Source organism: Rhinolophus sinicus, linkage group LG02, assembly GCF_036562045.2.
Source record: "Rhinolophus sinicus isolate RSC01 linkage group LG02, ASM3656204v1, whole genome shotgun sequence".
NCBI lineage: Eukaryota > Metazoa > Chordata > Mammalia > Chiroptera > Rhinolophidae > Rhinolophus > Rhinolophus sinicus.
In genome coordinates this window covers 155,505,287-155,520,666 of record NC_133752.1, presented here as the reverse complement: position 1 = coordinate 155,520,666, position 15,380 = coordinate 155,505,287, and the positions used below count along the sequence as shown (strand labels likewise).

The following is a 15,380-nucleotide window of genomic DNA, read 5'->3' as shown; positions in this document are numbered from 1 at the left end:
ATGGCCCCAGATTTCAAGAGCAGTGATGCTGGCAATTCGGGTATGTCAATGCCTTAAAGTGCTTCTTTTAAGTGAAAAGCTATGTATGCATGGGGAAAAACAGTATATATAGAGTTCTGCGGAGCATAGCTAGGAGGCAATTGCAGTAATTCTAGTAGATGACGGTGTCCTAAGCCAAGGTAATAGCAGTGGACTAACTCTGCATGTTTGAATATATTTTGTAGAGTTGACAGCTTATTACTTGGATGTGGGATATACGGAAAAAAAAAAAAATCAAGGGTAACTCCAAGATGTTTTGACTTGAGCTGAAGGATGGAGTTAACAGTAAGAAATGGAAAAGGCTGTGGGTGTAGCCAATTTGGAAGACTAGGAGTTCAGTTTTGGACAGGTAAGTTTGAGGTCTCATGAGACTTCCAAGTGGAGATTATTTTAAAAATTTAAAGAAGGCATAATACATTTAATCTTCTAAGCTTTACTTTTCAATTTGCTGGCTCTTCCAAAGAATATTTCTATCTCAGAAAAATAATTAAGGACAATTCTAAGACAAATTTTTATTCATATGTAAATATGAAATATAATCCATCTTCCCCTGTTGATAAGGCAGTAATATAGTTTGAGTACTCATTGAGAGAAACATCACAGCATAGTTTAGTGTTTAGATCCTAGAGCCAGTTTGCCTGATTTTAAATCCTTGTGCTTGACTTTGCCTATATTATACTTCACCCCTCTGTGCCTCAATTATGTCATCTATATAATGATGAAAATGCCTACCTAAAAGGGATTAAGTTAATTTGTATTTGTAGTGTTTTTAGAACAGCACCTGATGCATAGTGCTAAATATGTGATGTAAATTCTTTCAGATAATTTGCTGAAACCTTACTTTGTGTTTAATGTGTTTCAAGTATACTCATAAAGCCCTAACCAAACTATACCATATCCTTGTAAAGGTTACATGTTTCACATAAAGCCATGCATCTGAAAAGATGTACTGAGGAAAAATGCAACGCTCCCAGAAAGGACTCTGCTTAAGACCACATTCCATAAAAATTGTTACAGTTCTGGTCGGCTTACTCTAGGTACCAGATCTTGACTGAAATTAATTGGTTCTATCTATAATAGTACCTAAGGATTCTTAAAATTTGGATCTTATAAAAGCAATTTTTAAAATAGTTGATAGTAGGTAAACCCATTCTGCAGATTTAGGGTTCAGTCTCTGACTACAATTGCTTACATTATTACTTGAAGTAACAGTGCTTATCAATCTGCTTTCCAGAGGCTTTACCCTCTTTGCATATTTTCTGGAAAGTCTATGAAAATTGTTTATTATGGGACATGGCTTCTTTTTGTTTGTTGCTGCGTCTCTATTTTTCCTGTGCATCTTGCTCAGCTGCCTCCGTGTTGTCTTTGACAATGATGAAACGAGGGCTTAAAATTCTTTTGACAGGGTAATTTGCACATTGACTCCAAACTGAAAATAGATATGGCACATTGTAAAGGAGCACCTTAGTCTTATGTGGGTTGGGTGGGACTGAACCTACTCCTCATCTTCAGGCAAGGGGACTGTGACAGGTCTGGCCAATTAGAGCTTTGCTTGGGAGTTTGGATGGAACCATGGGGAAGGGGACTTCTCATTATTAGGACTCCAAGCTTTAGAGATACTGGTGGTCATCACTGCTATCACATAAAGAAAGCTGTTGGAAGATGAAGGTACTACAGAGGAAAGTAGTGGTAAGAGACAAAGAAAAATAGATTTCTAATTAATTTTTAACCCCTTCATCCATTTCTGAAGCTGAATGTCTTAGTTATGTGATCCAATGATCTTTCCTGTCACCTTTTAAAATTATGCTTTCACTCTATGAATGATTGAGTCTAAATTACTGATTTATCTATGGTACATTCTACGTAAAGTTTTCAAGTACTGTACTTCTTTAGGAAGGGTAGCTGTTTATACATTTTAATGCCTAAATATTCCATGATCACTGTTGTGTGCCACATATACACACACTTATGGAATATAAAGCAAAGAAATAAAATAACATTTAATACTTACAAATATGTCCTACTGTGGCCATAACTGACTTTTGTGATAACCTGAAAATTATAATTGGCAGTTTCAGAGTAGGCATCTAGTCAAAAAAGCAAGTAAGTAAATAAATGATTGAAGAGGGAAAGAAAACATAACTTATATCCAGTAAGACAAGTATTCTGATTGACAAATGCTTTCATATTAGAAAGAGATGTCCACAATCTCTTTCTCTGAAATACATGGGGCCAGATAGATTTTTAAAGTCAGAATTCCTCAGCTCCTCTAAGCTCCCTTTTTTTGGGGTCTGGTCATTTGGGTCTCTATTGTGTTGGAGGCTTTCCTCAAATGTTTGTTGATGCTTATCTAACTGTTCATATTTGAATGTATTCATATAAACTTTTCTATATTTTATGACAAAATTTTTTCCCAAGTTTTTTTGCTTTAAACTTGACAAATTAATGTGTAGAACATAGAAAGTAGAGTCCTGCATTTAATTGTAGTGTCTGGTTTCCTCATTGAAATCTAAAGGATTCTTTGCTAGCTAGTGGTTAACACTTACATTGCTTTTGCAGTTTTCAAAATGGAAATACTTCTATTGCTTTTAGTAATTAAAAAACTAATAAATGGATGTTCTTTTTAAGAGCATTCAAACAGTATAGAAATACACAAAGTAGAAATTTAAAGGCTCCATAATCCTATTCCCATATAACTATCTGCAGAAGGTATGAGAAGATTTAGTCATAAATAAAATTGTAACACATGAAAAAATGAGGCAATTATTAACTCTAGGAAAAATGTAACTACAGTAACATTTGTTAGCTTAGAAGTGAACAGTACTGTGTTTCCCTGAAAATAAGACCTAGCCGGACCATCAGCTATAATGCGTCTTTTGGAGCAAAAATTAATATAAGACCCAGTCTTATATTACACTATATAATATAAGACTGGGTCTTATATAAGTTGAGATATAATAAAATATAACACAATACCGGGTCTTATATCAATTTTTGCTCCAATAGACACACTAGATCTGATGGTCTGGCTAGGTCTTATTTTCAGGGAAACATGGTATTTACATGATCATAAAACAAAAACAATAAATATAGATTTAACCAAGAATTTTAACAGTCATATTGAAAAGGTAAAGGAGGGCAGTGTGGAGTATAGGAGATTGGAAAATCCTCCTTTATCCCTTTATGAATTGAGTGGCAAAAACTATATATATTTTATTTATCAAAATATATGTACATATGGAAAGAAACAGCCTTTTAAAGTTATTGTATATTTTATGGAGAATTATAATGTATCTAGATTAGGATAAAGCTGAAAGAAGGTGGCAAAACATCCATACTTAAAAACAAAATTCTCTTGAAAAATTAGCATTAGTAACAAATCATTCAACTTTTTCAGTTTTTATGAAGTTTTTGTTTTAAAGATGAAATTTATTTTAAAAGTCCTCTTGTAAACCAATCAGACATGAATAAACTTTTATAATGAAACAAACAAATCTTTTTAACATCTATCTTTTTTCTTGGGATGACAATAGCATTACTATGATAGTATTTCTTTTTTATTCAAATAAACTGTTTTCAAGATTAATGATTATTAGCAAATTTTGATTTTTATTGCTCTGCTAAGGCAAGATAGAAACATGATACTTTAAAACTTCTTTTCAATTTCCTCTGAACTATTTTATGGTAAAAAATTATTTGGTACTAAGTATTCTTATGCTTAATTCTTAAAGTAATTTTTGTCCTAACTAAACTTGGTACTCCAAGATATAAAAAAAATTTAAACGATATTTACATAATAAATACAATTTTAATCACTAAGTTCCTCCTCATCACTGAAATATGTGCTTTTCTTTATCCTTGGTCGTCTAGAATCATCTGATGTTGAGGGACCCCCTGAACTGGGTTTCCATTTTTTTTGTTCTTCTTCAATTTTGGCTTGCTGTGAATCAGAAAACAAAACAAAACAAAACAAAACCAGGGACTTGTTTAGTATTATTTATGGTACATTAACTCAAAACAATGCAAAAACATACTACAAGTGTCAACACTCCCTACCCTCCCAGCCTATGCAAACAATTCTACTCCAGGCACTTGAAATGAAGCCTAATTCCCATCCTGCTGGAGGTAGAAATGTTATATAAAATACAACATTAGTTAACAAAAAGGAAAAATAAACTAACATATACATTTATCAACTACATTAAAACAAAGTATCTGGTTATATAAAAATTAGGAGATTGTGTATCCTTCAAAAATGTTGCACATATTTGTATTAGGGCCTTTAATGGTCAAAAATACTGGGGGTGCCAAAACAATACATACACATTTTAAGAAAGAAAAAAATTGTCTTAAAATTGTAATACTCAATATACACTGATAACAAAAGATGAATACAAGTCACGTGTACACATTTTTTTGGCACCCCCAGTTTGTTTTTGGTTTTGAAGCAAAGTTTCTTTTATATAATATCTTTGGGCAGCAGGTTAGCTCAGTTGGTTAGAGCATGGTGCTAATAACACCAAGGTTGCCGGTTCGATCCCCACATGGGCCACTGTGAGCTGCGCCCTCCACAACTAGATTGAAACAACTACTTGACTTGGAGCTGATGGGTCCTGAGAAAACACACTTAAATAAATAAAAGTTAAAAATATATATATAATAATATCTTTGACTTAATAAAATTTTTTCTGTAGGGATAAACTCCCTTTAATGAAATAGTTCTGCTCAGTTCTATAATGAAAACAAATTAAGATATTTAAAAGTGTTATGCAGTCCTTAAAATCTAGAAAGAATAATGGGAACTTCTTCATTATACTGTCCTAAAGACCTTAGAGAAGCAGCCTATCTCCTAAACTTTAGGAGGTAAAGGGGAAAGGCAGGTGGCTGGAGGAGATGGTCAATAAAGTAAGCAATAATAGAACTCTTAACCCCAGACAGCTACCGCATGGTGCCTTTTAAAGAACTAGTTAGTACCTGGAAAGCTATGGCCTGACTGAGACTGTCAAGAGCAGGATCTTCCCCTTCATCTTCACTTTCTTCTACTTCTTCACTAAATTAAAAAAAAGCGAAAATCAGAAAGCACTTAACTGATAGTAAAAGGACAGAAGTAACACAATAATAATTTAGTGAGAATGGATATACATACATTTCTTCTTCTGGTTCAGGGATTTTCTTTTTTTTCTTTTTCTCTTTCTTCTTTGGAGGTTCACGTTCTCCAAGCATATTTTTAGGACAGGCATAACTTAAGTGTCCACTTTCCTTTTGTTTCCCATTGAAAAGGAAAGGAAAAATACTGTATTTGTGTTACTAACAGAAACTTGTCTGGTACCTTAAGACTAAAAGGTTTAAGAGCCTAAAAATATATTGTCACATTAGGAAACATGAAAAAATTGACAAAACCCATTACTTTAAAATTTAGGAGGAGGAGGTATGATAACTCTTAAAGCTATTTTAATAACAAGGGAGTACTTCAGTAGTTCACTAAGAATAAAACAAGTACTCTTTCTTCAAACCTTTTAAACATCAAGATTCAAGATACAAAACAATTCAAAATTTAAATGGGCTATGTACTGTAAGTGTAAAATTTTTAAGTTATTATTTAATAAAATTGGGACAAAACTATTCCTAACTTCCAAGATGTTGCTTAACATTCTGTTTTAAAAACAAACAGAAAATTTAAAGTTTTCCTCACTTTTCCTGTTAATTAATTTCATTTTTTTCTTTTTATCTAAACTATACTTGCACTGTCCAATTATGGTAGCCAAGAGTCATGATTTTCTCGTGGTTACTGAGAATCTGAGTCGATACGCACTATAAGGGTAAAACACACACTGGACTTTGAAGACAATATGAAAGAGAATGTAAAATACCTTAATTTTTAAAAATATTAATTACATAGTTCAAATGATAATATTTTAGATATACATTGGGTTAAATAAAATATATTAAATTTTACCTGTTTCTTTTATTAATGTGGCTACTAGAAACTTTAAAATTACATTTGTGGTTTGCATTATATTCATATTTGACAGTGCTGGACTAGCCATAAAATTATAATAAGACATAACACTGAGTTGTAAAACATAAGATAATGAACTTATATGAGCTATAATTTGTACATTAGCTCACTAAAATATATTTAAGAAGTAAAATGTGAGAGTGAGGGTATAGGGAGAGATTGAACCAGGATTAGAATAATAGAAAAGTAATCATGCTTTTCAAGTATATTTAACAAAGTATCAAATAGACTGTGTACTTTATATACCTGGGGACATGGCTGAACCCAAGAGGTGTTATTGTTAATGAACTGCTGAGAGAATGTACTTAAGAGAAGCACTTCCCAAACTGTTTTTGAAATAAAGGTATACCAAAAAATACTAACATGTCCCATATTAACAAAAGGATTTAATAGTGAAATTACTTTGGGGAAAAAACAAGCTAAATATAAACCGATTTTTTTGGGGATAAGGATACAAAAAACATAAAAATGTACAAAGTAAAACAAATCTGTAGAACCTTAAACCAAAAAGATTAAGAGATTCGTCCAGGGTTTCTCAGATTATTTAATTATTTACTCTGAATATGAGGACACATACTAACCTATTTATCTGACCATAACTGCTCATTTCTCCCTTTTTTTTGGACTCTGGAACACAGTTTCTGAAACATTAACTTAAAAGGTCTTCCTTCCTTTTTTCCTTCCCTTCCCTTTTCCACTTTCCTTTCACTTTTCCTCCCTCCTTTCCTCTCCCTCCCTCCCTTCCAACTTTTTATCTATTTATTTGGGGGGGGGGGGTGAGTTAGGAAATGGCAGGGGAGAAAGGACCCCAATTCATTTCCTTGTATTTTCCACATGATTTTGTAGACAGGACAATGTTTCTTAGTAATCTTCTCCCCAGCTCTCCATTACTACCTCTGGACCCTGTTTTTTAAAGTATTTTACACAGCCATGTGGATGAAAAAAGGGGTTCTGTGGAAAGTAACTTCAGGTGATCTGATAATAAATTTCTAACTGGGCAGGTCATGGTGGGTAGTCATGCCCCAGGCATATAACTTCTTTAGTAAAGGTTTATCTTTGCCTTAAGCAAGCCCTGTCCATTGTTTCTATGTATCTAGGTTAGCACACCTTTAAAATGCCTTTTCAGACCCTTCAATCTAATACATGACGACCCTTTCAGACCTCTCCTTCTAAAGTGTAAGAGCACAGAATCTTATCTACCTATAATCCAATTCCCACCTTACTTTCTCCTACCTTCATGTAACCTTCCTTACATTCTCTCCTTATTTTAAATGTATAAAACAAACTGCAAAACTGTTATTCTCCAGAGCATTTGAGATCTTGCTCACCAGTGTGTCCTCAGTTTGGCTCAACTAAACTCTTAGGTTTGGAGGTTTCTTACGTCAACAGCATTTTGCAAACTGACAACAATGAGACCCAGATTGAAATTCTCTTGGCATCATTATGGGCCTTGTGCAAAACTATTCTGTGGCTATATATCTCTCTTAATCACCCAAAATTTAAATAGATAACAATACATGATGAGAACTAGATAATAACATTTGGGGATAGTTCAGTTATAAAACATTAGCAACACTAACAGGAAAAAACAAACAACTTTTAAAACACAGTATTCCACAGAGGACAAGTCATATGATAATATTTACACTGATTGTGATGCTTAAACATTGGTAAAATATCATAGAAACAGGCAATAGCCTATTAACACAAATATTTATGAGTCACCGTAATCTTTCAAGACAATAGTATAAGTAATTAGTCAATACCTTTTAATCTAACAATTTTCGAAGATTTAGAAACTGGAGAAAATATCACTCTATACTACTCAGCTCAGGTTATCTTCACATATTACATTTCAATTGAGTTTACTTAGATGAATCTAGAGCCCCAAAGTAAAACAACTTTCATAACCTGGTTTTAGCCAGCCAGTTTTGGAGAGCACAAATAAAACACTGATGTGAAAAATACATTAAACTACGAAAAATTACATTAAGTTTTAGGTATACTCACCCCACATTCATAACACTTAGATTTATCAAAGTAGTTCCGTCTTCGGATGAACTCAGCTGCTCTTCCATTGTCAATAGCAATGCTTGCTTTTATCACTCTACCAAATAACTAAATCAGAGAAAAATGTAAATGAAAAAAGATGTATTTCATTGAAACCTAAAACTACAGTTATTTGATCCCATTTCCTCAAACCTTCAATTACATTTTATTTTTTAGATTATTTTAGCAATTGCCTACTTAGGTGTGACAATTCTATCTTGTAAAACAGATTCCTATTCCTTAGATTCTACCAATGTTTTGGGAAACCAGTACAGTTTTAAACTCTTTTCTTTGACATGAGTTAAATACCCTCAGAATCTACTGATATCCATCCACTACCTCCTCACATTTTTGGCCTGGATGAGCACAAAGGCTTTCTGGTTAAAAACCTTGTTGGGAATGAATGGCTTACCTGTTTGTTGTTTATTGCCCTGGTACAGTTTTGTGCAGAGTCTTTATCCAAAAACAAAATAAATGCAACCCCTTTACTCTTCCTGGTATCTTTATCTTTCATTATAGTAACCCTTAAAGCATAAACAAAGAGACAGTTAAAAATAATGAGGCAGCAATAAATGAAACAGATATTAGTAACTTGGAAAACTCAAATGTTGTGTTCATAAAGAGTGAGTAAAACGTTTACAGAGTAAGATAATTTAATACATTTGACAGATAGTTATCTCTTCAAAGTCATGGGATATCAAGAAGAATGGAAATGAGAAAGTGTGATACTGATTTAACAATAGTGAATACAAGTATGATGAGAAGTCTCTGATAAATCAAACATTAATCAGAGGCTGAAGAATGAAGAGATTACAGAGACAAGGAATCTCAAATAGTAAGCATAATTCCTCTTTTCTACTACTGTGTTTCCCCGAAAATAAGACCTAGCCAGACCATCAGCTCTAGTGCGTCTTTTGGAGCAAAAATTAATATAAGACCTGGTCTTATTTTACTATAATATAAGACCCGGTCTTATCGAACATAAGACCGGGTCTTATATTAATTTTTGCTCCAAAAGATGCGCTAGAGCTGATGGTCCGGCTGGGTCTTATTTTCGGGGAAACAGGGTAACTCTCCTATCCTGCACAAAACAAAACAAAACTGAGGTATTCTCTTCTACACAAATAGTAAAATCACTTATTTATTTTTTGCTAGGTTTTAGAATCTAACTATATTTTTAATACTCTTTTAAAGACTCTCCAGCTCTGTGGTCTCAGCCAAAACACCCAAGGTACCTAAGTGATAAGGATGGTGACAAGAGCACAGAACCTGCTCTTCCTACTGACCCCTTAACACATCCTTTTGCTTATCATTAAATATAGTTTAAAAAATAATGTTCAAAAGGGCTCTTTGGAGAAATGGCTGATTCCAAGGCTGGGATAGGGTAGGTACAAGGGGAACTAATCTCTTTAACTGGAAATACTTTCTCCTCCTTTTTGCTAGTCTCTACGGAAATCTATTTAAGTATAAATAGCGCCTCATCTTACGTATTTTTTATATAAACTCTTTTATGGTTGCCCCTGTAACCTCTATTAAGCCTAGCTCAGTATGTTAAAACAGATAGATAGATATAAATGAGAAAGTAGTTTCTCAAAAAGAGTGCATCTATTTGTTTATTCACGTGATCATTTAGTCACTCCATTAGCTGTAAGCTAGCCCTAAACACTGATAATATAAAGGCAGAAGGACAATGTCACTCATTTAAAATTATTTAATGGATTCCTGGTGTTCTTAGGATGAAAACCAAGTATCTTGTAACATGACCAACCAGCAAAATTAGGAACCTGCTTCCATCTCTGGATCCATCTTGGGCTTTCTCCCTCTTGTTCACTCATCTCTAGTCATATTGGCCTTCTCTCACGTTACTTTCTCCTGCCACAGGGCTTTTGCGCAAGCTATTTCCTCTACCTGAAATGTTCTTTCCATTCTTTTTGCCTAATTAACTCTTATTCAGACTTTAGATTTCAACTCAAAGTATACTGATTTAGGTAAATCTACCCTGACTCTCTAGACTAGGTCATACATCAGATCTTCCCTGTTTTTTTTTAGCTGCTTATAACTCTATGTCTTTAACGTCATAGCATTCTCATGGTTTATAATTATATATTTGTATGGAAATTCATTCAGAGATTCTGAGAGGGAAAAAAACATGAACAGTCACTGGTATGGTTAAGGGAGTAGGCCCTGGAATCAAACTATTAGATTTAATCTTGCCTCCACCACTAACTAGCAATGTAATTTTAGGCTTACTGTGTGCTTCAGTTTTGTCATTTATAGTATTGAGGTAATAATAATATTTACCTTAAAAGGTACTTGTCAGAATTTAATGACATAATGTGTATAAAGAGATTATAATAGTGACTAGCATATTTCTGTGCTCCTTGTTACATGTCATTAGTGTTTTGATTGACAATGACGACTGATATTATGAAAACCTAAAAATTTACCAAGAAGAAGCATTTTTGATGATTTTTAATAAAGAAGTGAGTTTTAAAGTCATTAACCTCAGGATGCAAATGAACTTCATCTGTTTAATATCCATCTGTCAAAAGCTAGAAGTAAAACTAGTCAAGATACATATGCTCTAAATTCTTGGGGTTTTAAGGATGATTTAAAATTTATACCAGAATCTATATTGGTTATAAGATAGAGTGATAGTATCTTTTGCTTTTACTTCTTTGCTCCATAATATAGTTGCTTGGTTGATTTAAATAGTGGATTAAATATGAGAACCTTAAGTTCTCATCCTTTCTTTACTTGGTCCCAACTGATATTATCATTCTTACCATTTCTTTCTGTTTCCACTATTTTCAATGATATCTAAACTTTATGAAGCCAGAGAATAACGTTTTCTATTATCAGTCTCATAAGAACTCTGTATGCCATCTACATTGAAATATGTTACATTCTACATTCTAATCTACATTCTAATAATATTCTAAATAGTATTTACATTTGTTTGACAAATGATAATCCATTTATAGTATACTTGATAATGTACCTTCTAGAAAACAAAATATACAATCAGAGCCTTTATGTCTAATATCGGACAACAGATCAGTTTTAGTTCTTAGTAATATGGTAAGAAATTGTATTGTTTAAATAAATAATATGCATAAAATGTTAACAGGAGTATTTTTATTTTCTTTGTTATATAAAATGTCTGTTTTATAAAAAACACTAAATCTACTTCCATTAAAAAATAATAGAGAAGTAAATTCAGATAAATCTTTAAATGAAGTTTCAAAATTTGCTGTGAATACTTACTTTACAACTTTGCCATACTTGGAAAATATCTGAAACAAAATACCATAGTAATGTACAATTTAATTTAAAGTCATAAAAAAATTAAATTACAGGTTGTATACACTGATCACATTCTTTGTTATAGTTTATGGAAAACTTTAGCCTTTAGGCCCTAGAAGATATATTTTTTTAGTGACTAGAATAATACTTTTTTTTGTTACTGGAGTCATAATATCAGCCTCATTTCTTAAATTGCATAGAGAAAAAAACACACTTCATGTGTGGTAGATCGAGGGCATACACACTACACTGCACAGCTGCTGTGCTCCTGTGGTATATCCATGGCAATTATCAACCCCATCATAGCTCCAGAAAAACCTTGTGCTTCAAATACCAATGTTGTGCAATATCACTGCTCCTAGCCTACCCCTACCCCATCATGCGATCACTGTTTCAGAAGACAGATACTTAGACTGCTTATAAAAAAGCAAAACAAAACATAAATGCTTCTATAATGAAACACCCGTTCCCATCCGTCTCCTTCTGCCCACCCTTAATATGTTGGTGGAACTTTACAGTTGGCCCTTTCGTGTCTTTTACTTCTACACCTTCACCCTAAGCAATCTCATCTATTATATGTCTACTGCTTTCAGCCACTACTTGTATACTAATAGTTCTTATTTATTATATAATGCTTCTTAGAAAAGTCTGTTAGAATACATTAATAATCAATAATAAATTTTGAGTTCTATGATTAACTTGCATAATGCTGGAATGTAGTATAACTGGATTGCAGTGTTAGCTACACTGAATTCTGAAGACCAGCAACAGACAGCTTTCCCTATGACACTTTTTATTGGCTTCTGATTTCACTCAAAGTCCTTACCATTATCTACGTAGGCCCTACAAGGCATGCCTGCATGGGCTTACTCTGACCGCCCCTCCTTTTCTCTCCACTTGATTTACTCTGTGCCTAAAAGGCTTGCCCCCTAGACATCTGCACAACTGTCTCTTACTTCCTTCAGGTCTTTATTCAAAAGTCACCTTCTCAATAAGGGTTTAGACCACCATGTAAAATTTCACCTCCATTCCCAACCTAACATTTAATAACCCCCCTTTCCTGCTTTATTTTTTTCTCCTTAGCAACTGACATCTTAGCATTAACTTAGTATCTAACAAATAACATCATTTGATTTTTTTGATATTTCACACTATTTCTCTATCTTGCTATATTTTGAGTGTCAAGAGGGATTTTCATCTTTTTGTTCACTGATGTGTTCCTAAGACCTGTATGAGTGCTGAGTATACAATAAGTATGCAATAAATACAGAAATGTCTCTATTTTGTAACAAGGAAGGAAGCTACAGTTCATTTTCTCCTCTGTTCTTTGAGTTAAGGTATCAAGCAATTAATCAAGTACTAGGTATCTTCTATGCAGCATCTCTTTACTTAATATCTACCCTTAAGTAACAGAGAGAAGAGGGCACACTTAGAAGAGAGGATTCATGTCATTCTTTCCAGTTTCTCTCAACCACCCATCTGCAGGACAAGCTCTGCAGGAACTTTTGTTCTCCATAAGGTAAAGAGGTGAAAAAAGATGTTGGAAGGGACTTTTTCCCTCCTCAACCACCCCTATCCTGAATTGAAAACAAAATTTATTTAACTGTTAAGTTCCTGCCACATATGTAAATTAAGATACACTTTCAGAATTTGAGGATTAGGAAAGGGATGTTTGCTTCCATCAGCCCTTTCCCAAAAAACCCTCCACCCCATTACCAATTTTCAAAGCCACGTAAGCAAGCAGGAAAAATCAGCTTATCACGAGTTGCTCCCACTTCATTATACTACCATATTTCCCCAAAAATGAAACCTAATGGGAAAATAAGCCCTAGCATGATTTTTCAGGATGACATCCCCTGAACATTAGCCTTAATGCGTCTTTTGGAGCAAAAATTAATGTAAGACCCTGTCTTATTTTCAGGGAAACACGGTAGCTGCCCTTCCATGTTTATATAGAACTTATTATTCTCTATGAAAGCACTGCAAATTCTCTTTGGAAATTATGAGTGTCTAATTTTTTTCCCCGTTTACTCATGTTTGCAATAGAGGTCTTTGGCATAAGGCTTCTATTTGGTGTAAGACTAATAGAGAGGTCTAATGGTTTCAGAGCATTGTAATGTACTTATTAAGAATTTCTGCTAAGGAGAACTGTTTGCTTAAATGGCAAACAGAAAATTCAGAAGATAACAGTACTAATACTCAAACTTACTTACCCGATATAAGTCATTGTTGGTCAGGGAAAAGGGCAAGTTGGATACATACACTGTGCTTTTACTTGGGGCCAATCCACCACTCATGTCTAAAAAGAAACACAAACAGACCCAGAAGTAATCTAAGTCAGGTCTTCTTCATCCCAGGTAAAACCAGTGCAGGCAATCACTGATTCAATTATGCCAGATTCATTCATATACCTCCCTTACGTCTCAGTAATAGTTAAGAACAATGACTCCAGCTGGGTGAATTAAGGAATTCCTTTTCTCTAGACACCACTTAAAATTTTCTGGTCCTTTCAGGTGGATTCTTCACATGAATCCTGTCAGTGCTCCTCTATGGTGTGAACAGAGAGGTGAGTTTTAAACAGATGAAGGAAAAACTCGTGAGGTTATTCTTAACCTCCCCTAAGGCTAAGAGCAAGAAAGTGCTTTCAAATACGCATACTATGCCTACACACATCAGAAAGAGCATGGGACTTTAGAAAAAACTTAGCCATTGAAACTTAGCCATTAGGAGAAACTTAGAAGAAACATTACCATGGTTGGGTACTTTTTAGTTGTCTTAACATTTTTCTCTGGGGTTGTGTTAAGAGGAAATTTCAGCCTCACATTTTGATGTACATCAAGTTCTTTCAAATCACTAATTTTGCAGATTATTGCTAAATTATTAAATGATACATCTTATTACATGAATAGGTTTCAATGCCTTGAAGGATACCGACCTGGGTGTGCATTTTTAAGTTTACAAATCGAATCCGTAATTAATTTTCATACCGTATTTTACAAAGTCAGAAAGTTCTCTGAAAATTGTTATATGGCTCAACCAAGTTCAAATTTTCGATTTAAAATGCGTGTGTGGCATGTATTTAAGATGGGGGTGTGGAAAATCACAAATGGCAAAGTACTGATTCTAAGGCGTGCCAATTGGCGAAGTAACGGGAAAATTGCTTGACACTTGAGATGCTTTTTTGGGAATCAAGACAACTCCAGAAACTCAACATCGGTAGGTCCCTTTTGAAAAACTTCCCATTTGAAATTCTACACGTTAGCCGTTCTGGGGAGAAATGCGAGGGCAGTCAACTGTAAAGGTTCTGGAATAAAAAGGGTGGCAGGAGAAAGGACAAACCGTTTCGGCGGCCGGGTCTGGGGAGGAGCCCCCAGGAGGAAAGGCCGCAGCTGAGGAGGCGTTTACCTTGAGGTGGGCCAGGCCCGGGAGATCAGAAAAGCGCGAACCCTCGGCTCATGTGGTGCTCAACCACGGCTATTCCTCACCCCTGGCAGCCGCCTTGGCATCACGAGTACTGGGAGGGGGTCAGGCGCCGCTGACGAGACAGTAGCGGCAGCAGCGCCGCTTCCGGGCTCTCCTTAGACCCAGGCCCCGGAGGCGGGCCCAGAGGCGGGCGCTTGTGTGACGTTTCCGCGCGCGCCGGAAGTGCCTGCCTGGAAAGCGGCGACGAGCGGACCATCACGTTTACGGGGTCTTCGCGTAGTCCAGCGTTGGTGAGCGCGTTTTACCTTTGCGACAGGTGGACGGGCATAGACGCGAGGGTGGACGAGTGGGGGTGGCGGCGGGGGGGCGTTTTCCGTGGCGGGACTTGGAGTCTCCCTCTGTATTTGAATCGTGCAACTGTTCTGCCCCGGCGGTTGAGGGTGAAGAGATGCCGTAGAGTTTGAAATATATTTCAGACTGAAACATAGGTTCACTTATCCTTAGCGCCCTGATATGCAAAAAGAGGTCTAAACCAGGTAACTTC

At 35.0% G+C, this 15,380-nt stretch overlaps 2 protein-coding genes across 14 annotated transcripts in view; one reads left to right on the top strand and one right to left on the bottom strand.

Annotated features, from left to right (window-relative positions):
* Positions 1-3,447: 3,447 nt before the first annotated feature.
* ZCRB1 (zinc finger CCHC-type and RNA binding motif containing 1) lies at positions 3,448-15,012 on the bottom strand. Of its 4 annotated transcripts, none has more exons than XM_019748392.2 (8): positions 14,819-15,012; positions 13,627-13,712; positions 11,375-11,403; positions 8,520-8,631; positions 8,069-8,176; positions 5,186-5,298; positions 5,014-5,089; positions 3,448-3,979 (listed from the first exon to the last, which is right to left on the bottom strand). In XM_019748392.2, the coding sequence occupies exons 2-8, from the start codon at positions 13,708-13,710 to the stop codon at positions 3,848-3,850; spliced, it is 654 nt and encodes a 217-aa protein (XP_019603951.1). In that variant the 5' UTR covers positions 13,711-13,712; positions 14,819-15,012; the 3' UTR covers positions 3,448-3,847. The 4 variants fall into 4 exon arrangements, with proteins under 4 accessions (XP_019603951.1, XP_074181926.1, XP_019603953.1 ...); XM_074325825.1 differs by lacking the exon at positions 14,819-15,012 and adding an exon at positions 14,753-14,796 and having other exon boundaries at positions 3,626-3,979; XM_019748394.2 differs by lacking the exon at positions 11,375-11,403 and having other exon boundaries at positions 3,626-3,979; positions 14,819-14,958.
* The window catches only part of PPHLN1 (periphilin 1), a 132,241-nt gene continuing 131,863 nt past the window's right edge, over positions 15,003-15,380 (top strand). For 4 of the 10 annotated variants that reach the window (XM_074325824.1, XM_019748391.2, XM_074325821.1 and 1 more), the window contains exon 1: positions 15,003-15,126. The gene's annotated coding sequence lies outside the window, so the exon portion shown is untranslated. The remainder of the gene's footprint in view (positions 15,127-15,380) is intronic. The other 6 variants (XM_019748389.2, XM_019748386.2, XM_019748383.2 and 3 more) reach the window with 2 other exon arrangements.

Bases quoted from the DNA above. Each gene is read 5' to 3' on its own strand.
- ZCRB1 (XM_019748392.2), bottom strand. From the start codon at position 13,710: ATGAGTGGTGGATTGGCCCCAAGTAAAAGCACAGTGTATGTATCCAAC. The intron at 8,177-8,519 runs GTAAGCCATTCA...TCTCTGATTTAG, and splicing joins GGGCAATAAACAACAAACAG to TTATTTGGTAGAGTGATAAA. The intron at 5,299-8,068 runs GTGAGTATACCT...GGGAAACAAAAG, and splicing joins CTAAGTGTTATGAATGTGGG to GAAAGTGGACACTTAAGTTA.